This window comes from Somniosus microcephalus, chromosome 29 (assembly GCF_052327205.1).
Source record: "Somniosus microcephalus isolate GS21.2 chromosome 29, FLI_Smic_1.0, whole genome shotgun sequence".
Lineage (NCBI taxonomy): Eukaryota > Metazoa > Chordata > Chondrichthyes > Squaliformes > Somniosidae > Somniosus > Somniosus microcephalus.
This window is the reverse complement of record NC_141015.1, coordinates 22,649,590-22,675,300: the sequence shown is the minus strand read 5'-3', so window position 1 is coordinate 22,675,300 and position 25,711 is coordinate 22,649,590. Positions and strand designations below refer to the sequence as shown.

Sequence of the window (25,711 nt, the reverse complement as noted above, 5' to 3'; positions counted from 1 at the left end):
AAGACATCTATGCCACGATTTCTTTTATTTCATGGCAGTCTTAGTTTTACTGTTTCCAACAAAGTTTCACATCAGTGAAAGCCAACCATATGTCAATCACTGAAAGATCAGCAAGAGTTTTAGACCCCAGCTCTTCAGTGGCCATAGAAGGTGGCATCAGGTAGATTATCCACCTCCACACTCAGGAGAAAATGCCTTTTGACTCATTCCCGCTTGCATAACCTGTGTGCTCCAAGTCACTTGCCCTTGCACCATAGTGATATGGCGAGGCTGTATATTCTTATTAATTACCCTGATGATTAATGGATCAGTACAGTTACAATAAAACAAGACTCAACAAATGGATTGAGGTCACGCCCCTGCTGTTTAACAACCATGTCAAGATAGTTTATTTATTGTTGCAGTCCCTAACTTATTTACAGGAATGAAATATGTTGGGAGGTGCAGATGTGAGTGGATTAAAGTGCATGTTATTCAGTACATGTGAGGTGTCAATTTGATAAAGATGTCTGATAGCAAAATACTACAGATGCTGGAAATCCAAAATAGCGCGAGACATCTTTATCAAAGGGTTTTGACCCGAAACGTTGACTATTTTCTCTCCACGGATGTTACCTGACCTGCTGAGTTTTTCCAGCATTTTCTGTTGTTATTTTGATAACGATGTCTCACGCACTGTCAATTAAACAGAATCAAGTCCTCACCTACAGTCTTAAGTGAACTTTCAGGCCAATCTGCTGCTCGGGAATGGACGGGTGGGGGCAGGAATGTGTTTTAAAGGTACGTATTGTAAAGTGAGGTTTTGTTTCTGACAATACAGTTATACAAATGTTTGGACTAACTTACCAAGAAATCTTTTATCTACGAGGATGTCAGAATCTTTGGTTAAGGGAAAAGGAATGGAAATGGAATATGGGAATGGAAATAGAATACTAGAAGTCTTCTTGGCTATCGAATAGGTTCACCAGGACTTGAGTTGGTTTATTCCAGTATTTGGTGGAAAATCCACTGCACCTTGTTATTTTCCACAAGGTTTCCCTCTCTCGCTCAGTTTGCATGTGGCTGCAGCATTGTAATGTAAGAATATACCAGACACCACACACCCTTCCCATCAATTGCAAATGGTGAAAACAAAACCACCAATAGCAGTGTTTTCCCTATATTGTAGATCGGTAACTTGCAGTGTTCACTGTCCCAACAAAACCTTCTGAAAACCAACCGTAGCAAATTTCAACAACTGTATAACTCTACATTTACTGTTAGAGAGATTAACTCTTACTTTATTTGGTCTTGCTTCCCTTCACCTCCTCGCACACAGACCATCACTCATGTGGCTACCCTTTGAGAGAGAGAGCCTGGACAGTGTGACGTAATAAAACTCACTACACACTTGGTTTGAGTATAAAGCAAGGCTTTAATCAACTTGTTTCAGAACATGGAGGTCTAGTTGTACTTCACTAGTTCCTTGTCTTACAAAATGTCCCTGGAAAGCTGGGGCCGACGCCCGAGTATTTATACTCTTTGGACGGCGCCACCAGCTGGCCGTCCAGCATTATTTCATAAGTAGTTTCTTGATGATGAGATTTATAACAGAGTGCATGTACAGGCTATTCAATTGCATAGTGCATCGTGACCAAGTCCGATGCTGTTCACGCCCAATTCTAGACATTTTCCAGCAGGGGTCACTGGACAGCATCGAGACAGGGATTCCTGATTATTTGCCTTCTTAGTCCAAATGTGCTGAGGCTAAGTGCGGCCCCAGCTGAAAACAACTAGCTCAGCTCGGACTTGGAAGTCAGCAACGTTGCTGTCCTATCTTTAAAAAAAACCAGAAACATCCTTCTGAAAGTGGACTAAGGGTAAGGCCTGTTCTACCAAATAAAGCCATGGTAAATTGGAGAGGCAGGGTGAGGTTAGCAGTGAGGAATGCCCATATATTGTAACACCACGAAAGGCTCAAAAATGGAGCCATGTATAATCATTACTTGGGACGACAATTTTTTTAAATTCGTTCCTAAGATGTGGGCGTCTCTGGCAAGGCCAGCATTTATTGCCCATCCCTAATTGCCCTTGAGAAGGTGGTGGTGAGCCACCTTCTTGAACCACTGCAGTCCGTGTGGTGAAGGTACTCCCACAGGTGCTGTTAGGGAGGGAGTTCCAGGATTTTGACCCAGCGACGATGACTAACGGGAGGGGGGGGGCCTTGGTTAAGTCTCAACTATATTCTCCTCTGAACCTGACAAACAGCCTGTAGGAGCTTACAATATCAGATGGCGTTACAAAAGAAAAACTGTGTTCACTGAATACCAGTTATTTACATTCTGCTTACGTTTGGAAACAGTTTGACAAGAATGCTGGATAACATTTAGCTTGAATCCGTGAGCAATGCAGATTTCCTCTTGTGTTTTATGTTTGTGTATAAACTCAGGACAATGGTGGTGCTGCGTCCTTGCTTTTTCTGGACTGGACTGGCTGGCGAAACAGCAGCTGGCTGTGTGTCATGTTATCATAGTGACTCCAAGCAACTAAATAAAGCAGATTGGTTACCTGCTGATCCGAGATAGGACATGTAACACAGATGTGGTGACAGCAGTATTAATATATATATGCCTTATTTTTAAAGATTAAATGACTAATCACAGTTCTGGGACAGCAAGATATCCAATTGTCTGTGCCTTGTGGAGCCATGTTTGCAGACTAGTTATGGGCTGTTCTCCACAGTCCATGCATTTACCTATTAAAATAGTAAATGGCGTTGTCTTTGAAAATAAGGCCTGTACCTTGTGACAATAAATTACTGCTTGAAACGTGAACCAATTTGCACATACAGATTTGAGATCCGAGCATGTCTTTCGTGAGACGTTTAAGATTTTTAAATGTCCAACCAATGTTATCGATGTATTTCATTGTTTTTTTGCACTATGTGAAAAGAAGCTTGTAAGTGAACGGGCTCTTTACTGTTCTTGTATTGAATATATTATGCTTTTTGAGAGAGAAAAAAAATTGACCAGTTTGTGGTTTTTACAAAGCTTTCCAAGATGAAACTAGGTTGAAATCATGCAATGTTAACCAGCAGTGCTGTGCAATAATAAGCACAAAAGGTAAATAATTCATTGCCCTAAGTTCTCCACTGCTAGCTTGTTAAAATCAGCAAAGGCCCCTCCCTCTCTCCCACTGAAATGATCTTCAAAAGGATTTAAATCCTGAATAGGTAAAGGAGTTAAAAAAAAAAATCAAACCGTGAATGCCAGAAAACTGAAATAATGAAACACGCTGGAAAAATGCACAGCAAGTGAGTCAGCATCTGAAAGAGTCGGGTTAAACACTTCATGTAGAAGCATTGATCAGATCATCAGTTACATGTGAAATAAATCTCTTTCAAATGCTGCTCGAGCTGGTGTGTCGTCTCCGACAATTTATTTCAAATCCTGATGATAAATCTCGTCAAACTAAGCAATTATTCTCAGTGAAATATCCCATTGCTATTATTTTGCGATCACCAGCTCATTCTTCGTACTGTTTTAACTCACATCGTCTATGGAACAGTTCACAAGAAAAGCATCAAATAGTGACAATAAAATTAGGTACACGTTCGAGTGTGAACTGTGGTGCCTCTCAGCTATCAGAATTTTACAATGGTTCAATTAAGGCAGGGATTTACTTTAAGAATGTAAAGGATCGTTTGGTTTAATCTTTAAACTCGCTGAGCGATTCCTCCCTAGATTCCATTTTTAGTTTTAATAATTTGCTATTAATCTGTTCAGAAACATGTTGCCCACAATAATATAATAACTGAATTTCCCATTCATCGCACACAAGTTAAACTTGAAAGCAGTTCACCTATTGGTGTGCTGCTACACGCGCCCTCTACTGGTGTAAAATGGGCCACTAAGACTTTTTAAAAAAAAACACATCAACCAAACATGCTTCAATGCAGCATTCTTTCACTCAACGTAAGAAAACCTACAAAATTAATTCATGTTACCACTCTTTCATACCCCTGAAAGAACTGTGACTTCAATAAATTAGTTCTCCACTCCTCCCCCCCCCCATGACTCAATACTGTTAAAAAAAAGAATCCTCACTTAAATGTCTCAAATCACAGAAATCTAGTAACATTCTTAAAAATGCAAACACACAAAGAGCAAAATATAAATTTTTTTGAAAGAGGAAATTAATTAACTGAGAGACGCGGTATCTCTCTCAAAGAACAATAACTTTTTTTTTTGAAAAGACTAGCTTTTAAGAAAGTTATATTTGACGATCAATGATTTGATGATAAATTTCTCAGCTCATCAAACTGTGGATCTACCCGAATCATCTTCGCTGCTGGTTTCGATCCCCTCACTGCTCCTTACCGTTGAGTCCCAACTTACCATCAGAAAGTGGGCCTAAGTTCTCACTGCAACAAAATAAACTGCGAAGCATTTGCTTAAAGAGCAGTATGTGTGTGTAACTTTACATGAAACTATTAAAATTATAGTATCCGTTTTCTTCAAAAGTTTTGGGTTTGTTTTCCAAATGTTTAGAATCTTTAAAGGAATTCTGCACTGCAAGTTCCGAATTCAACCCCTTCATGGATAATTGGTCTTTAACTATGACTGTATTCTAAAGTCTAATGGATGAACTACATAAATATTTGGACACTTTCAAGATCAGACAGAGTCAAGCTGGTGTGTATTGTACAAGATGTAGGATACAAAATAAGTCCCAAAACATTCAGATGTGTTACTGCGGCTCATCAATGTTCATGGAAACAGAAATAAATACGATTTAAAGCATGGAATCAGGCCACTGCTATCAAGCTATGTTACCAGGACATACTTCAAAATGGCTAAATGGTGAGTAGGGGATTATAAACTGTGGGCCATTGAAAAACTATACAGAATGGAAATGTTGAACTGCCTCAAGGTTTGAAAGCTATTCCTATCATCTACGTTCTGATAGCCTCCACTCAAAGTAAAGGAAAATCAGCAGTTCCAGTGTAGTTACAGTCTCTGAACTTAAGAGCACAGACGAAGAGTTAGTGTAAAAACGTGCTGCAGCATTCAAACAAGAAAGAAAAAACTGAAAAGAAAAGGGCAGAGAAATAGCTGAAAAGTAATTTGGAGGGGGAGGAGGAGGAAATTTATTCTGATCAAAATATGTGAATGGCATCATTATTAGAGTGAGATTTCCTGATCGCTATTTCTAGAGAAATCAAACGCTTGTCTTTTTAGAATCTTCTATGATTCCACTAGAAATGAGGATAAAAACATAGAAAAATAGGAGCAGGAGTAGGCCATTCGGCCCTTCGAGCCTGCTCCGCCATTCAATATGATCATGGCTGCTCCTCTATCTCAATACCATATTCCCGCTCTCTCCCCATACCCCTTGATGCCTTTTGTGTCTAGAAACCTATCTATCTCCTTCTTAAATATATTCAGTGATTTGGCCTCCACAACCTTCTGTGGTAGAGAATTCCACAGGTTCACCACCCTCAGTGAAAAAATTTCTCATCTGTCCTAAATGTCCTACCCCGTATCCTGAGACTGTGACCCCCTTTGTTCTAGACCCCCAAGCCAGGGTAAACATCCTCCCTGCATCCAGTCTGTCTAGCCCTGTCAGAATTTTATACGTTTCAATGAGATCCCCTCTCATTCTTCTAAACTCTATTGAATACAGGCCTAGTCGACCCAGGATAGGAAATCTCCCCCAACTGTGTGCTCTTTATGACTTTATTCTGTCACAAGATCATCCAACATGTTTTATCAACATTCATCAAGTAGTGGAGCACCATAATCTAGCTCAATGATAAAAGCTGCCCAATGCGTTTCATTGCAATTCCTATGCCACACTCTAACACATGCAAATGTCTCTGTTACATGTTCACTTGATTCACTCAAACTTCATATTCAGCAAAGAGACAAATAAGAACTCTGTAACCATGAGCAGCAAGGGGAAAAAAACAAATATAAACAAACAGGAATTGAATCAAACCATAACAATTTCAAAATGCCTTAGGCTGCCATTTGAATTATCACTAATTGAAATATCACAATTGTGAAAATAAGGTTGGGGACAAATAGATACTTTATTTTACAACAACAATGAAACAGTTGCGTCAGCAGTGGCTCAGTGGGTCGCACCCTTGCCTCTGAGGCAGAAGGTTGTGGATTCAAGTCCCATTATCCCTCAATCAACATCACTAAAACAGATTAGCTGGTCAATTATCACATTGCCGTTTGTGGGAGCTTGCTGTGCACAAATTGGCTCCTGCGTTTCCTACATTACAATAGCGACTACACTTCAAAAGTACTTAATTGGCTGTAAAGCTCTTTGGGACAGCAGGTGGTCACGAAAGACGCTATATAAACACAAGTCTTTCTTTTTTTAATCGACTAAACTTTATTTTGCATCTTTGAACACCTTCATTCACATTTTTTTTCCTCAGAGGTCTTGGTCTTACTAGATGTCATACGTAGATGTTTGTGCTCCTATTCTTCCCGGACCTGTCAGCTGAAGAGATTGAAGAACTATCCCTGTGTCTGCAAATTCTCAGGGTACCACAGTCTAACATGAACACTGCGGAAAAATCCCAGCCTGCATCCGTATGAATCACCTCAACAACTTGAAACATGTCCTTCTTTAGGCTAGAACAGTAATTATGCTTTTGTCTTTCTAAATGATTTCCAAACCAGTTAGAAACTTTTTTGTGGCAAGCTTGGAAAGGAACATTATTTTCAAGTGCTTATTTTTTTTTAAGTGCAGGAACAGAGGCTGGCAGAAAGAAGAGAAAATGAGAAAAAGAAAAACAATTTTATCAAAAAAATGTTTGCTTCACTGACCCTTGATAGAACGGTTACAACATTATTTCCAAATTCTTTCACTTGAGATGTGCATCCAACCCCCTTTGGAACAAGCCCACCGCCTCGTACCAGCCACCATCTGCCCACTCTCCTTGGGCCTCGCTTTCTCCCCCATCTCTGTGCCTTCCATTATCTCCACAACAGCCTCTCCCTGCCCGATCCTAGTACCTATCTCAGTATATGATGCACTGTAGTCTTTAGAAAGGATAAGAAATAAAAATTAAGTACATGGGTAAAGAAATGCATGAATAACCGTGGCTACTGATTTATAGTTTACACAGAAAATTGGAGTTATGGAATTTGATGCTCAAAAACACCAGTAAAAATGCCAGTATAACATGTAATAAATTTGACCTATTATTCAGTCACAACATCAAATCAATGTAATAATATATTATGCATGGTGTAACCCCTCTATTTTAAAACAGTGCCTCTTTTGACAGAGAGCAAATTCACATATTAAAACAGTACATCTGGCATGCGTTTTCTCTGTCACACTTCGTTCATCATAGGTGAATATTTCTTTCACTTTTTGGCTCAAATTTCAAATTCATAAAATAGCAAATCACAGCTGAACAAGTAACCAAAATACCAATCAGCGAGTGCCAAGCAACAATCAACATCAATCAAATTCAAACAAGCTACAATCAAAATGGGCAATTGGCAACAGCTAGCAATAAAATAAAGCCGAACCAATCAGATTACTCCAAATATCTTGGAAAAATTCCTTTAGCCACCTTCTTGCTTTATCCGCTAATATGAACACTTACAAGGAGTAACGTTTGCAGCATAATAGACCAAAAATAATTACACTTATCTACTGTAATTTGGTTCTCTGTTAAAGGCCTGTACCTATGTGAGCAACCAGAAAGGTGAGCTCACTGAGGTTCCCAAAACCAGCAGTTTGGTAAGGATACTCAAATTAGCAGGTTATAGTTCCCGCATGCACCTGTACACACAACTGCAGAGTGTGCCAGGACTCGCTGTCAGTCCTGCTTCCAGCAATGACCACCTCCAAAAGAACAATTTTGTGACACTGAAGATAACTAGAGTGTGTTCCTTTCTTTGTACAAAATATTGAAAACAAAGTCAAGTATTAATTCTTCAAAATTCTCCTGTGAAAATACAGGTTAGATGTAATCAAGAAAGTGCTAGCAGCACGTTGTGTGAGACAAATTAAACAATGGCAAATTTCAAAGTGGAATCTTTATATAGAATCTAAAATGGTTACTTATAACAGCTGCCTTTTAATTGTTTAAACTTGCAACTAAAAAAAACTTATGAAATGATTAATTCTTATATTTAGTTATCTAACTGGGTAAGAAAAACACCATTCATTTTCCAGGAGCCAATCAGAAACACATACTTTAATGTCTCTGGGGAGTTCTCTTACAAATCATTTCCTTCGAGATATACATCCCTCCCTACAGTCCCTCGCAACAGTATAATCTCCGACTTACCATTAAGCAATGGCAGAAGATCAGTCTATACAAGCCATTCTGTGATGCAACGCTCATGTTTCACATGTTGCAATTTCACATGCAGATTTCTGAGGCTCAATTTTTTTTAAACTCCCACTTCCTGGCGGAGACAACAAGGCCTCGATTTTAACTGACCCGTGGAGTCGGGATTGGAGGCGTGCGGGGGGGGGGTGTTAAAGTCCTGAATTCAGGGGTCCCGACACCATCCCGCCTCCATGCCAGTTTCAAAGGAGGCGGGTACCCGCCCCGCACTGGGACCCGCCTACCCAAGGTGGGAAGGGATTAACAGGTAGTTAACAGGCAGTTTTTAGGCTAATCCCTATTTTAAAGCTTGAACTATGGGATTCCCAACGGCTCCAAACCACGCCAAGTTAGAGTCGTCGGGCTGAAGGACTTGGAGGGGTCGAGATGTCGGTGTTCAGGTGAGTGATGGGTGCATGAGTGCAAAGGTAAGTGTGTTTGGTGTGTCTAAAGTGTGTAAAGAAGTTTAAATTGCCTGTACTTACCTTTTTAGCCTTCCTTCCTCTAGGTTGCGGGAGTCCATCATCTAACCGGCACAGAAAGCAGAACGGCTGCGAACTGTCAAAAGTGACAGCCTGAGGCTTTCTGTGCCAGAGAGATTTCTAACCGAGTCTGTGTAGGACTCAGGTTAGAAGTAAGACTGTCAGTGTTTGACAGCTTCAAACAGCTGTCGAATGCTGATATTTCATCTGTCAAAACATCTTGACAGATTAAATTTCAGTCTGCGATGTCACCGGTTGCCCCTTAATTGGCCTGCTGAGCCCGCTGGGCAAGCTCAATCAAGTTAAAATCGCGTGGATTGGCCGCATCTCAATGGAGGCGGGACTACAACCCTGAAAGTTGTAGTCCCGCCTCCTTCCCGACTTCTGAGTGAAAATCACCCCCTACATTTCTACTTTAATTGTAGTGGTGGTGTCAACAAATGCAGCCTTTAAAGAAAAAAGAGAAAATACCTTCTAATTGATTTCAGGAGTTATATTTGGGGAAAAAAATTAAACAAAGCCAGCTTGACCTCTAGTGACAAAGTTCTTCCCAAGAACTAGCCTCTAATTGTCACAGGAAGGCTTCAACTTTACATGGCATCATTCTCCTATCCTAATAAAGCAGCATGCCCTCCGACCTCCCATGAGCAGATCTGCTAGTATATTAAAACATTAGGACTTGAATGAGTTTTCAAGAAAACTTGGAATCCAATTCCTAAACACTTGGCTATTCCAAATTCCTATTGAACATGTCAGCAGATCTAGTCCTACTCCAATCTTCTAATTTAATTCATTTGAAACATGCATCCACATCCAGATGCCAAGTTAGAACAAACTTTTAAAGAGAAAGGTAGATTAGCACAGAGGCAGGTGATAAATCTATGCAATGGCTGTTTAAATCAACTGAGCAAAGTATCAAGTCATAAAGAATTTAAAATCTGAAAGGCTTGTGCACCTAAAGCAAAACTATTGTAGTATCTTTGGCAGAACAATTCAGTAACTGCAGCCGCTGCTTTAGAAACTCTCAATAGAATACTTGAAATAAATAGTGTCAGACTTATGGTGATCTAATTGAGGTGTTTAAGATTAAAGGATTTGTTAGGGTAGAAACTATTTCCTCTGGTGGGGGGAGTCCAGAACACGGGGGCATAATCTTAAGATTAGAGATAAGCCGTTAAGGGGTGATGTCAGGAAGCACTTCACACAAAGGGTAGTGGATATATGGAACTCTCCCCCCAAAAAAGCTGTTGAGGCTGGGGGTCAATTGAAAATCTCAGGTTAGGTAAAGGTATTATGGGTTATGGAACCAAGGCAGGTAAATGGAGTTGAGATACAGATCAGCCATGATCTAATTGAATGGCAGAACAGGTTCGAGGGGCTGAATGGCCTCCTGTTCCTATGTTCTTCCCAATGTTCCTACTTGCAGATCTGGTTGGAATCGCAGATCTTTACAGACAAATGTCACAGAGCAAGGCAGTCAAATCTTTGTATGCAACTCCATGTTGGTAAATGCACCCATCGTAAAAGCCACCCCAATGTGATTTGTTAATATTAAGACTGTATTGGTGTGTAAATATATTTATCCGTGATCAAATCAAATTTCCCTTAGATTGTGCACTATTGTATGCATACTGAAGTGCCAAGCAAGCCACTCAGTTGTCAGGGCAACTAGGGATGGGCAATAAATGCAGCCTGGCCAGTGCCGCCTACATCCAGAGAACAGAAGGTTTCACATTTTGCCCGTCTTTCCTTGGGGAGAGGTGCAGAAAGGGGCACTCGCGCTCAACACACCTGCAGTCTTCCGTTTTAAAAGAAAGGCACGGGTACCAAAGTCATCATCAGAAATAAACAGAAGTCAGTAACTTTTTTTTTTAAGATTTGATTTAATACTTCACCACATTCTGGTAGTCTTCACATTTCACAATCATTTAATTTTAAAAATCCTCCTCCAAAACCTGTACAGATTACTCATGTGACTGAATATTAGTACATGACTTGATCCAAGAAGCTTTAAAAAAAAGGGACAGTAACACTTGCAAGTACTCTACATCCATTGCACTGGTCAGTGAATACAAAACACATACATCTCAGAGCAAGGCAGTCCAATTTTTGTATGCAATTCTACACTGGTAAAAGCACCCCATAGTAAAAGCCTTTTCAATGTGACTTGTTATTGTTAAGACTGCATTGGCGTGTAAATGTATTTACCTATGCCCAAAACAACTTTTCCTATGATTGAGCACTACTTGGGGCTGCATGCATACTGAAATGGCCAAGCAAGCCACTCAGTTGTCAGGGCAACTAAGGGACGGGCAGTAAAAGCAGCCTTGCCAGTGTCGCTGCGGTGAACCCAAATTGGAAAAGGTTTCCACTCCACACCAAATGTACTTTAGTTTTACTGGAGTCTGCTTAGCTGCAAACTCCGGGTGATTTTTCTGTACAGATTACAGCTTTTAGCAGGAATGCTGCCCATATTATAGTTAGAATCATTCTAATATTTGTGACTCTCCACAAAAGCCAAGTAAAATGATAGCTTATATTTTATAAGCCTCGTCACTGCAGTTTAGGACTGTACCACTGAAGCTGTATTTGTGGCAAGTTAGCCACCTCGCAGGGAAGGCCTCCATTTCACCAATGCACCCGTGTACCTGCTCAGCACCAAGTCCAGATCTCATCGTGGAAGCTACAGTTCAACACAAAAAAAATGCTCGTTTGTTGAGTTTAAACCCAAGAGCCAAATGATGGCTCACGTGCAGAGCCTGCATTGACATTCTCAGATCCTATAAAAGGGACTGAGGTGGGCTGTCTGGCATGAAGCAACGAGAGTAGAAGCTGCATGCAATAATTATGGGTATGTCATTGATGGGGTTTATATATCCATTATAAGGACCACAAAACAAATCTAGATGCAAGTCTGCTACATTTCTCATTGCTTCATTTTAAACACAACCCTTTGAGTTCGATTCTGTAATCACCCAATAAGGGAGAGTTACAAATTTATGGAAGAAGCCTGAATTTGGCTGAATTCAATATTACCAGTTTGTATTTAGAAACCCTTATATTGTAATCATAATAAATACAGGGTAGTCATGCAGAGAAACATTTTTTTGGTTTGATACTTGCAGATAGATAGGCGTATAGCACCAGTGTTAAGTTCACACGGTTAGCAGTAGACCCTCAGTAACAAACAGCACCATATAAAAGGAACAGCTCCCTTGAGATGTGGGAGGTATGAAAATTACACCAACACCTTCTGCATCCTTAGAGTACATATTCCATAATGTTGTCAAACAGAAGGATTACTGTCCCTTAAGAAAATGTCAACCAACAGCAGAATATAGTAGGCACTAGTAGAACATAGAAATGGAACTACCAGTTCAGTTTTGATTAGTGATTCAGCCACAGAAACAAGTACAAACCCTCCACTTCTCTCCAACCCCTTCTGAATAAAGACAACAAATTTGGAACTCAGACCCATTAACCTTTACATACAGCATTAAGAACCTTTCACCATATATTAGACAATTATATATACATTTCAAACAGAAATTCACCTTACAAGTTGCACTTAATAGCAAAAAGGTCGAGAAGAAAAATAAACATGGCAACTTGGCCAGGGAAACGTGTGTTGTAAAATCGCAATGGCCGAGACGGTGAAGCAGTTAACTGGGTAGCGGTGTATAACCTGGTAAAGTGTTGCCACTAGAAGAGTCATGGATGCCCCTTTGGTAGGCTGGTGTCTGTAAGAGCAAAGGGAAAAAACAGAAATACAACTGTCCAGGAACCAAAGAATATTTTGTTTTGGAAGGGTAAGCATAATTAAAAGAAACCAGGACTACATTCTTTTTCATAAATAGATCACCTTGATTTGTATCTTCTCAACTGTGAGACGGTCACAGAAGGACAAGGAAACCAGCATTAGGCTATTGCACTATTACAACTTTCCATACAGTGCTTTATCAGCCAAACGTTGGCCAAACTATTTCTTTCTTTGAACCGAAATGGGAAAGAAATGCTTACTAGTAAGGAATGTGCTAGTCCACAAGCTGGAACCAGGTGCTTGCTGTTCCTGCATTCTACAGGACTTGGAACCAAGAGTCAACAGTTTGCAGCACTTATTAACTGTCTTACCAGAAAGTCCCAACACTAAGTTAGTTGCGTAAGCTCATTTACTGGTGCACGCCAGCTCTTTATCTTTCCAATTTCAGATTATAAATTAGCTATAGCAAAACGTTAATAGCTACGTAGAGTGCAACACTGCTCAGTAGACAACTTGTTTCTGTGCCTACACATTGTGAACTTAAACCTTTCGACAATTTACATCAATCTTGTTTAAACAAGTCCCACACCCCAAACAAGTGTCAAATAACCCAACTGAAGTTGTCCATAGCAATTGAAGCATATGTACAAGTGAGTTATGGCAGTTCCTTCATGAGTGAAAAGACTGGTAAGGGAGCTGGCACTCAACCAGCCTGTGGAGCCTTGGCACCTGGCAGAATCTGTAACACGTCAATTAATCCATCATGGGGCACCATGCACTGATGCAGATTTTTTAAATACTGCTATTCCACATATGTAAATTAATTCTGTGGACACTGAAGTAACTAAATATAAGTAAAGAATAAATGGGGTTAAGCTGCAATGCTCCACAGTTTATAACTCAACACCGTAAACGCAATGAAGAGATTAAAAAGCAACAGCCCACTAAAGGGTTCTTCCCAACGTCACTGGTTATAAAGTTATGCTTGCAGTAATGTCAGTAGCCAGATTTAGGTACTCATGTGGTGAACTGACAACGTGACCCTGGGCTACAACCAACACAAGCACAGGGTCAAAGGTTGGAGGTCAGTACTAAGTTCACATCCTGTGCCTCGCTGAAATTTACCCTTTGCTTGTTCAGTAAATGTTATTCTTCAGCTATCCATCAATGTGTTTTGACAAGAGGCCACTGCAATTCTAATTACATCCATGTCTTTATGGAAGAAAGCAGACAAACATAAAGTAACCCTGTGCCATGATTTATTCATTTTAAACAAGGTGTTTGGTTGAAATGTACACTCCATTTTTAAAGCATGATTTCACCCATGAAGCAGTTAACTGTAAGAGAAAGCAAGTTTACTGTATCTAGGGAGCTATCCGTCAACTGACTGGAAGTACCCAATTACTGTAACTTTAGGACTATTGGAATGGTATAACGAACTCTTTTGAAAGAAATGGAATCACTTGATCATTTTCTCAAATTGTCTGTATCCCCCATCCCCCCGCCCACAGATAAAACATGTCAGATAACAACCAAAAATGACACTTCCAACATTTATTTTTTTCCGTATTGGAAGATTATGGAGCACTGACAAAGCATGAAATACAAATTCACAAAATGTAGCGACGTAAAAGGTCGGAACTGTTCTCCAAGAGTCACTGCAGATATAGAAAAAAATGGCTTACTGGAGGAATTAGGCCAGAGGGCAATTTGCACGCGAGTGGCAAATTTTGTGAAAACATTACAATTAACGGAAACTATTTCCCCCCCCCCCCCCACCCCCTTACAAATTTGGCACTAACAGCATAATTATTTGTATACGACACACACAAACAGTAAAAGTGTGTGAAAATGCAAACATAATTGGTGGAATTTTTTCTGGGGGAGGAGAATAGAGAATAAGCACTGTGGAACTAAGGATGAGTGATTTTTTAAAATAGTAATTTAAATGTAAAATAGATTATTCAAAATGACAACGTATACACCAGCAGTGTGCAGTGATTTTGGTATTCCGGTGGTTTAAGAAAGACACTAAAAACAAGTTTTACAATTGAAGTAAACACAAAAAATACTGCCAAATACAGAACAGGACAGTCCACATCTGTAAAGAGAAGAGGCAGGTTTATAATTCTTGAACTGATTACGAGATGCTACCACGAACTTTAACCCGTTTCTCTTTCAGCTGCTGTCTGCCGGTTGTGTATTTGCAGCATTTTCTGCGAAGATTTCCAGCATTTATATTCTTTGCTTTTTTATCTATAATTTAACAGGTGATTTCACTGCACGAGGAGGGGGGGTTGGGGAATGTGATATGTTAAGCTTCACATTAAAATAGTTAAGTACTAAAATCTAAAGACTGAAAATATAAAAACTATAAAGTTTACATCTAATTTTTAAGCTGGTTCTTAATTTTAGAATGCAGTTACTTATTTGGGGGGGGGGGGGGGGGGATTCCAAATAGGATTTTCTACCCTGCATAAAATCCAAAATGTAATTTAACTCCTACTGTGAATCCTTTTATAATCAGTCTAATCAGACAAGCATTTAAATCAGTCTAGCTCAAAATCACCAGCATAAAAGGATGATCCATTTCTGGCACAAAAGGACTAAAGCCCTGTCTGTGCTGAGGGAGGTTGAGAGAATTCTTAATAGAAGGAGTTATAATTTCAGAAGCTGTTTAAAAGGTAGTATTTTAGAAAATCTGTAAATCATCCCATGCCCTGGGAGACAGCTGGCCTTAGTTCACTCATCTACTGTAAAATGAACATCCCAAAAATCCTAGAGTGCAAACGCCTGGGTCAGCTCATTGTTGCAATCATGAGGCATGTTACTTTCATTCCATTTTGTTACTTATAACTGAGTAAAGATGGCTATTTTCGGTACAAAAATGGTCAATTATTAAGATGAACGTGATTCATTAACAATAATCATCATCTCGGCTAATTTTTTGTAATATCCAATTTACTGCATACATTCCTGTAGTCCATACTGGATATAAACATTTAGGGGGGAAAAGATACACAGCAATTATTCAACGCAAGTACGCACTAAAAAAATAAACTAACCCAAGGAGCAGATGCAGGCACCATGCCCTCAGCTACCTAAGCGTGGCATTTATTACAATCTTACAATTCATTGTACACTAGTTTTTAAACTGAAGTAAAAATGGGAAAAAAAGTACTACAATCCCTTCACATCCCCACACTGTCCTCCAAAATAAGTATACCACAACACAGCTATTCCCATCTTTACAATCAAATTTGTATCACAATTTGCAAAGATTATTGCACATTGACTATGAGAAAACAAATATACAAACGCATTAAACATCTCTCTAACATACAAAGTACATGGATAACAATATTTCCTTCTACACAACAGTTTCAGCTGTGAATTTGGTTAACTCCTGGTGGTGGACCAGAGACACTTTAACAACAGAAATAAATTAAAACAGTTACATTCCATATTGTACTGAATGGTAGGAAAGTGGGCAGCTTGATGGCCTTGAAATGGTACATTGATTGTGTGAGGTAGTTCATTAATTATTTAAGAACCTCTTTTGATATGTTAGTTCTGTCACTTGTGAAGTGTGTAATGTTTGCCTGGAATATAACCCTACTCCATCGATTCTCGTCGAGGTTGGCATTTTGACAAGTTATGTTAGGAAAAAGCCAGTTACAAATTAAACCATTATTATTGCAGGGCACTGTACATTGTGAACTCCGAGTAGAACAGAAAGGAATTAACCAAATCACTCGCAATTAGAAAGAACAGCTTATTAGGGGCAATGTGATCTTATTAGAATAAGCTTAGAGCTGGCATTCACTCAAGAAATAAAACTCATTCTGTGCGGTCTTCACTTGCGGTGCCTAATCTTTCCGGTGTCACACTTTCGCTTCCCAATTCTACTCCTCTCCATTAGCTTACACAACAGGAGATTTTTTTTTTTTTTTTTTTAATACCCTGTTTGAATACTCCTAACTTTGCACCCAGTAGCCTTACCCAAAATGGCTGCATTAAAATTGAAAACACGTTCAGGTTCAGCTTTGGAGGTGTAATGTAAACAGGTAGGCCACCTAGTCAACCAAAGTTTATTACGGGCACTGGCAGGTTAGGCCGAAACATGATAACTTATTGTCCTAGTCCACAACGAGCAGTAAGCCAGAGCCAACCAGAGTAGAAAAGATCCCAGAATGTTTAAACGGCATAAACCACTTCATGCAAGTGAGAAAAGAGTGAAAAGTAGCCTAACTCTGCGCACCGAGAGGCTGGAGCTTATTTGTATTTTGTCATCGTTTTTCCTCCCAAAACAGACCCAAATGTAATGGTGTTAAATGTCAGTCCTTTACAAATGTACAAGTCATGCTTTAGGGTTACTTGCCCCACACTAAACGTTGCTGTATTTAAGTTACTGTATGTAAATCCAACATAATTCAAAGTCATATTCTATGGCAAACTGATTCCAATAAAATTAAAACGCAGTTGGAGCTTTTTAAAAGCTGGTCTACCCTCTCTATCATTTAGCGCAAACAGTAAGAACCCAGAGAGAGGGAGGCTAGTCATCTGCAACAGCCCAGAGGTCCCGCCGACGTCTCTAGACTGCTGTCGGTATCTGAGGCCAATGTTGGATCTGTTGACATGGAGGACACATCATTGACAGATGATGAAGAAGATGGATGATGAGAACCATTGATCATTGCTGCACCTGTGCTATGAGAAATAAGGAAACAAGTCAGTAATGTAGCAGACAGGTCATTTTTCAGCAGCATTACAATCGAATAAACCAGCCACATCAATATGTGTGACGTGAACAGTATAAGCAGCTCTAAAGCACGATGGTATTGAAACCTGACAAACTACAACCCATTCACATTTGTTCCAAAGTGCAAAACCTGTAGCAATGCGTTCAGGACGGCTTCTAAAGCTGAGTTTTATTCTGTCACCATGGCTGGAACAGTACAGTGTGTGCACGGTTTAAGCAACATTCAGTCTATTAGAGGGTTCTTTGTACAAGATTTAGCTTTACAGGTTGGAAACTAAATTTAAAGACGTGGGCTCAAATTAGGGATTTGGTTTAAAAATGATACCATGATAATTCAACTCTTATCTTGATAACATTGGCAGGAGGAAACTGGGTCAAACCCCCAGTTTTCATCAGTTCCAACTAAGTAACATTTAGTAAGGATGGCAGAGAAGTGGCAAAAAGAAAATCCCAGCAAGAGAATTAAAAAAAACGAAAGTATGGTTTAAAGCACCGATGTATGTACCATATATACAGGAAACTTTGGTTTATCCGGAGGTTGTATGTCCGGAAACCTCAATCTACCGGCAGAAATCAGGAGCCGTTTTGTTAGGTTTTTTTTTCTTCTCATGGCTTTTTTTCCCCAACAGTCAGGCCCTGCAAAGTCTCTCTGAAGCTGTTGCTAAGCTACAGAGATTCTTCTACGGTACGGCCGACTGTTTAGAAGCTGTTGCTAAGCAACAGTGTTTGTTGCCAGATACGGAGCTGAAAATCTCCGTATGCTTCAACATTAACGCTGGTTTGTCCGGCAGTTTTGATAGATCGGCAACAGCTCGGTCCCGTCGGTGCCGGATATCACAAAGTTTCCTGTATGAAGTACTTTGTTTAGAAGCCACTTCAACCACATACGTATGGGGAAAGGAGAGTGAAAATGAATACACAGGGATTTCACATTTCTTCATCTGGCGTTATAATAACTCTGACGTTCCACTACTTGAGGCACTATATCAATGCAGGCCAGCTGTCTCGAGTAGACTTTAATGTGCACCTTAGTGGTTTCAAACAAATTTAAGTTCTGTGAGTGCCTGAGGGAAAGTACAGCAGGGGATTTCATGTTGGGTTATAAAACTCGATTGGTCGTGCAGCTTATTTGTTGTATATACAGATGTACCATATATGAAGTAATTTGTTTAGATGCCACTTCAACCACAATTTAGTCATAAGCAGTAATAAAGGAAATGCCACACTCTCTTTTTGAAGTAAGAAATTTTCAAAGTCCAGTCTCCACTCATTGCCATGTATCCCAGTGCAATTATCGGCTAGCAGACTCTTCCTCTTCCCTTACATCCTGAAATTAATTGTTAGTATAATTACACACAGGTCGCTAAATAGTCAAGCACATTCTTAATTATGGGAACACTTATTTAAAAAAACGCTCAAGTCTTCAGTGAAAATCATATCCTTTTAAGAATAGAATAGGGTTACTGCTCCAATGCCGGATTTCATGGGTTTTGACCATTCAGACTGGATCCAAGCACTGAACCAAGAATAGAAAACAGACAGGTTAGAAAACCTGCGAGAGAATATTAGGTGGAATCCAGTGCACAGCCATGTTGAGTCAAAATTATTCATTCGCGGCTGTGATAACATGCAGTGTTTTTTCCTGAAAAGGAATTATTCAATTTCTTGCCTGGAGTTTACAAGACACAATTAACATAAGGGTTAACACAAGGTAACACAGGACCAAGCAAGGGAGAGAGCAGGAACATTTTCCAAAGGAAAAAAAATCCATTCATTCTATGAGATTTCCTTTGAACAGAATAATTAATTCAGTTCTATAGTGCCTCTCTCTCAGTCCGGTGATATTCTTTCCTCGTGCCATGTACAAGTCCCTGCCTGGAACTTTATATTTGGCCATTTGACTGAAGGAGTCAGTAGCTCCTGTCTGCTTCCTTCTGCATGTGTCTGTCATTTTGTTGCTATTCAAACTCTCTCCAAACTGCTACAGACATACAGGAAACTTTGTGCTATCCGGCACTGACGGGACTGAACTGTTGCCGCCCCATCAAAACTGCCGGGCAAACCAGCGCTAATGTTGAAGCATACGGAGATTTTGAGCTCCGTATCTGGCAACAAACCCTGTTGCTTAGCAACAGCTTCTAAACAGTCCGCCGTACCTTGCAAGTGTCTCTGTAGCTTAGCAACGGCTTCAGCGAGACCTTGCAGAGCCTGACTGGTGAAAAAAAAGCAACGAAAAGAAAAAAAACCTAACGAAACGGCTCCTGGTTTTTGCCGGTGGCTCGAGCATTCCGGACAGTTAACCTCCGGATAAACCAAAGCTTCCTGTATTTCTTGAGCAGCTGAGCTGGCCAGTCGATTTAAAGGTCAGGTTCAGGTGCCAGTAACAGGAGAGCGGTGACCAATTCCCACCTGATGCATATTCATCCACATAAAGAAATACTATGTCAGTGTCATTTAACTAAGGTGTCTTAAATTTAAAATGAAAGAAGATGGCTTCTTTTTATCCACAGTTTAAAAGAGGTTCACTTCAATGATGGGAGATTGTGAAGGGTGTTTGGATCTTTGCAGCCTCAAATGTTATTCTCCTGCTAAGTGGACGGTTGTGAATTTTGTCAAGCTCCACACTTGTGCAAGTGTGTGCATTCATATATCCGCATGTAGTATTGAGCCATTGTATAGTCAGAAGTAAAATTTAGTTGGTGAGACGTCAAAGGAATTGTGAAGTTACTTCAGGTCAGGAGTTGTTCCGATATTTTGGTGACAGATTCAGACGGCAGCTCAATTTGAACTCCCTACCAGTAGGACAAGGCACGATAGCAGAAACTGTCACTGAAAATGGGACACGGTGATGATAAAGCCGACAGACTTTACAGACTACTGATAATACAAAGCCGTTTCTTGCACTTAAAAAAAAAAAAAAAATTATTCAATGCTTAGAAATAAGCAATAAAAATAATATAGCCAAGTGGGAATTTAGTGCTAAAAAAACTAAATTATCAGATAATTTTAATTAAGCAACTTTGAGTTAAAAGTAGACTGTATATATCCAAAAGACGTATCTTGTACAGGGTAATGAACCAATTGCAGACTTTTCTTGTTGCATGTAAGCTTTATATTCATTATTTGATAAATGTTCTGTGGTTCATATTTCTATACAGAAATACGTTGCTGTTATCTGTAAAGACTCTGTGATACCTGCCGATTTAATGTGAACTCGGTAGCACCGACATTTAATCCAGTAACAGGCTGATTCAAGTAGGGTAACTGCTAACCCTCGGATCATGCAACTCTATGACGGGCAGAATAATAAATGACAGCTTCCAGATCACAGCGAACAAGGCCTCGTTATGGAAACTGTAGTGAACCTATTGAGAGAAACAGTTCTAATTGATAAAGTTCATATTCAATCGGAGCAGAACTATTACATTCCTCCTGCTTCACATCAAAAAGTACTCAGTAAACCCATCAACACATTTGTGAGGAACAACTTGAGGTAATAAAACCAGCACTATTGGCAACTGGGCAGGCACATTTGTACAAGTAACTGGCCAGAAAATCATGCTGGAGTACTGTGACTTGGCAATAAATCACTTGAACACCATAGGTTTAGAGCTAGTGTGAAGCTAAATTAACAGGCAATGCCCCTTTCTGCTACTCCTCAAATATCCCCACCCAAACCAATTATTTGAGCTAGGCTATTTTTTCTTAGGATTCAAAGCAGCGGGATCCCCAGGAGGCTCCTCTGTAGGGTCAGGGTCAGGAGCACATTGGGGCTCTCTCTGGCCTCTGGGCAATGTAACTCCAACACCGGACTATAGGGAGTCACGGGGAACAGAACCATGCCCAAGGCACCTGCACCAAGCCCCGAGATGGGGACTTCCCCTTGATCAGCACCGACAACCCACCACCAACAACTGGTGTTTTGACTTGCGTCAGGGATCAGGTCGAGCAGTTCCTGGGACATTTAAAGTTGTGCTGAGGCAGACTCGACCATGTCGGCTGCATCGGGCCAGGACGCCTGACCCGGCCACAGATACATCACTTGGTTCATGCGCATCATCAGTGGAGCACCCACTGTGGGCAGGAACCCTCCTTTTAAGAGGCACTCAAGGGAAAGATTGGATAGAAAAGTTTGTCTCGCAATCCTGCGAGGTGGGCGGACCCCGCAGGTGGTTGAGGAGGTCACACAATTTATCAAAAGCACCGACTCCTCTTCAGCAGAAAGAGGTCCCTCTTCAGAGTTGTCCTCTGCGTCCAAGGATCAGCTTTTTTCTCCTCTTTTTCCAGAAGGTTGTGGAGGGACAGAGACCTCAATTTCTCCCGTGGTCTCTGCCACTACACTCCCTTTTCCTCGGCACCGCTGCTTTAACTATTGATGCTGGAGGACCTGCTGCTGGTCTTGGCACAGGCTCCTCCGGTCCTGCAGTGCCAAGATCCTGCTTGGACAGAAAGGAATCAGTGATGTGTAGAATTTCTTTGCTTTTTAAAAAAAAAAAAAAAAAAATTTCAGCTAAGGGCTAGGATAAGAACTTTTTTCTAAGTTAGCCAAGTTACACTTGTAAGTGTCAAAATTATTTAGGATTTGTGATTTAACTATGCAGATTTATTGTTCTTAACTGCTGAGTACCCACACTGGGGAACAAAACTTAGAAGCAATGGTTTGAAATCAGTGGTACAAACTGTCGCTATCCAATGGCTAAATGCTTACTTCCCTCAATCAGCTATCAGCATTGCTGGTGGCTCGATAAATAGATCCAGTCGGTAGCTGGGCAAGAAAGACTGAGAAGGTCCCAGGTTCAATTTCTTGTCTCGGCCAGGGTGACGATGCTGCAAAAGGACACTTCAGGCAAAGGCACCCTTTGTAATCAACCAGCTACAGACTTCAAGTTATCATTATCTACATGCCAGCTACTGTACAAGCAAAACATTCTACCGACGCTAGAAGCAAGGAATGTTGTTGCTGCAGTAAAGTTTCACTGCCAGCAGATGGCAGTGCTGCACTATGTACAGTTTATTGAATGGTACTGAACAGTAAACCAGCACCACCTATTGTGTAACAACAACAGAAAATGCTGGAAACACTCAGCAGGCCAGGCAGCATCCGTGGAGAGAGAATCAGAGTTAATGTTTCAGGTCTGGGACCCTTCATCAGAACTGGAAAAAGCTGGAGATGTAGAGAAGAGCAGAACTTCTTCCAGGTGAGCATTCCTAGAAGAGGTGGCAGTGAACCAAACACTAATACAATAGCAAAATACTGCCCATTCTCCCCTCTTTCCTGCAGCAACTGTATCCAAAGGACCTGACACTTACACAGTGTAACTGGTCTAAGTCCCAGGTAGTTATTGGGTTACCAGTAAAAATATGCCACTTGCTGTAAAATTGAAGCGACCTTTTCCGATTGTAGCTGCCACTTGGAGCCAGTTCTATCTACATCGCCAGGTTTTAAGAACTGAAGGTACAGGCTACAATCTCTTGATCCAATTTTACCGATTCTATTCAACAATTTACCTGGAATTTAAAATTAAGTCAGTCAAGTCAGTCAGTCAGTCCGTCAGTCCAGTCCGTCAGTCCAGTCAGTCAGATGTGCGGCGCTGACTTTATTTTAAATGAGGCACCTTTATTTGGAATCAGACCAAATTAAATGGTGAACAAGAGGTCAACTTTAACTCAATACCCATTCCTAACCATTTCAGGTAAACTAACCTGTATCTAGGTGAAGGAGATGGTTGGAGGACGCTCAGTGTCTGTCTCAACTCTCTGTAGATGACCGACAGATATTTACCATTGCAAATGTGCCATTTTTTGTACCAAAATATTCTTGCAATAACTAACCTAAAGAAGGTGGCTGTCCTCGTATAACACCATTCTTCATTCTCTCTTCCCACTCCAGGACTTCCTTATATAATCAACTCTGCAGACAACAAATCAAAATCATTGGCTTATTGAAATACTTGGGTGATATAATCACTAGAATGCAAAAACTAATATACCTGCATTGTTTTAGAATTAAGAATGGTTTTGGTGCTCATCCCGGAAAATCCCCATCCTTGACAGAGGCAACTGGTACTCATGCCACACTGCAGGCTTCCATAGAATCAGAAAACAACAACAGAAAACGCTGGAAAAAACTCAGCAGGCCAGGTAGCATCCGTGGAGAGCGAAACAGACCTTTCTTCGGTCGAAGACCTTTCGCCCAGTTCTGACGAAGGGTCATCGACCTGAAACGTTAACCCTGTTTCTCTCTCCACGGATGTTGCCTGGCCTGCTGAGTTTTTCCAGCGTTTTCTGTTGTTATTTCAGATTTCCAGCATCCGCAGTATTTCGCTATCATTCCCTAGAATCAGGTTTTTTTTGTGCGTAGGGGGGGGAAAAAAAAACTATAACCCCGAGGCCACGTACTGGACATTTTCACAGAGAGATGAAAATATTTAGACATTTGCAACTGTAATGAGGCATTGTGGGACAGTACACTCCAAAAAGGTTACCGCTCGGTGTAGCAACATTTTAGGTTTCTGTTTATTTCAACAAACATTTTACAAAATAGAAAGCAATTAATCAACACATTTATAAAACAACCTACTTCAAATTCGAGATTTAAATCGTTGAAAATATAACACACCAATCTTCAGTAGGGAAAAAAAGTTTGCTCGAAGTACCTCATCTTTTTATAACATGAATATATTTGCCAGCTATTTCTTCAACTTTTTTTTTTTAAAGCTTGAATTGTAGTGCTGACCCTGAAGATACAGAAATAGTTTGACACCAACTATGAGGAATCATGCTGGGTGCCCCAGAGAGACTTCAAACTGGCCCAAGAGCTGTCCGATTCAGAGAATCCCCGTTACAGGGTGGCAAATTTGCGTTCTTAGTTTGTACTGCGACCTCCCAGGCCAATCTGAAGTCACCACTCCCCCACCGACGTTCCCACTAAGCTGCGCGGCTACGGAGCTGCCTGGAGGTGCCGCGCAGGCCGCTTACCAGCTTTTCAATGGGAGATTTCGCACATATGGTAAATTTTGAATGGGCTACGCAGCCCATTAAAGGGACCGCGCACCCAGAAAAAAATTAAAGGCAACATTGCACCCCCCTCCCCCCACTTTAGTCTTCAATGAAGCCGCTCTGGGATATTCTGCCTAACTGACGTCACTAAGATGTCTCAGCTGGGAGGGAGACCCACCTCGAGGAGCTCAGGCCAGCACTAAGATTGAAGTCATTTATTTTTTAAAGTGTATTATATTTCATAAAAAGGGAGAGCAAATACTTTGAACAAATAGTACTCCCTCCTACACTTTCCTTAGCCTTTGTTAATGAATGATTTTAGTTGCTCTGGAGTTAGCATTTGAAAGATAGTTTATGCAACTCCATTAACAACAACCACAACTTGTATTTATATAGTGCCTTTAATGTAGTAAAACGTCCCAAGGTGCTTCACAGGAGTATTAAAAGACAAAAAATTTGACACCGAGCCACATAAGGAGAAATTAGGGGAGGTGACCAAAAGCTTGGTCAAAGAGGTAGGTTTTAAGGAGCGTCTTAAAAGGAGGAAAGAGAGGTAGCGAGGTGGAGAGGTTTAGGGAGGGAATTCTAGAGCTTAGAGCCTAGGCAACAGAAGGCACGGCCACCAAAGGTTGAGCAATTATAATCATGGTTGCTCAAGAGGGCAGAATTAGAGGAGCGCAGATATCTTGGGAGGGGCTTGTGGGGCTGGAGGAGATTACAGAGATGGGGAGGGGCGAGGCCATGGAGGGATTTGAAAACAAGGATGAGAATTTTGAAATCGAGGCGTTGCTTAACCGGGAGCCAATGTAGGTCAGCGAGCACAGGGGGTGATGGGTGAACGGGGCTTAGTGCGAGTTAGGACATGGGCAGCCTTAAAAAGCAGCTACCCCTCTCTAAACATGACTGTGCGCGCACATTTTATTTTAAATCGCGCATTTTATTTTAAATCCAAGTGGAGTTCTTGTGCATGAATATTTGGAGCATTCAGCAGTGCCAAAATCCTGGTTTCAGAAGATATTTTTTTACCTTTCCACTCATCTATAGTGTGATCCCTCTCATCTAACTGCTTGTCATATATCTTGGGGTGGAGGCTAGAAAAATAAATTGAAATCCTGTTAGACAAATCCTTACTCTCTCTCGAGACGTTTAAAACAGTACACAAAGTCTCATGGAACAGGACACAACTGTGGTTAACCCAATGGTCTGCTTATTTAGTGCTTCATGAAATATGGTTTAATTGAAAGCAGATTATAAATTAATCATAAATCACAGGTTGAGAACAGTGCGCAACATTCAAGTCTAAAAATAGTTGCCAATAATTCAGCACAGTACATGCAGGCTGCGCCAAAGTGGTAGTT

General features: G+C 40.6%; 1 protein-coding gene across 1 annotated transcript in view; it reads right to left on the bottom strand.

Moving 5' to 3' along the window:
* Positions 1 to 10,695: 10,695 nt before the first annotated feature.
* mapk8a (mitogen-activated protein kinase 8a) overlaps positions 10,696 to 25,711 on the bottom strand; it is a 115,250-nt gene continuing 100,234 nt past the window's right edge. Inside the window, 5 exon segments of the mRNA XM_085970361.1 lie at positions 10,696 to 17,297; positions 23,187 to 23,256; positions 23,258 to 23,265; positions 25,380 to 25,437; positions 25,439 to 25,444. Of these exon segments, the coding sequence (XP_085826487.1) occupies positions 17,152 to 17,297; positions 23,187 to 23,256; positions 23,258 to 23,265; positions 25,380 to 25,437; positions 25,439 to 25,444 (288 nt within the window). The 3' untranslated portion in view covers positions 10,696 to 17,151.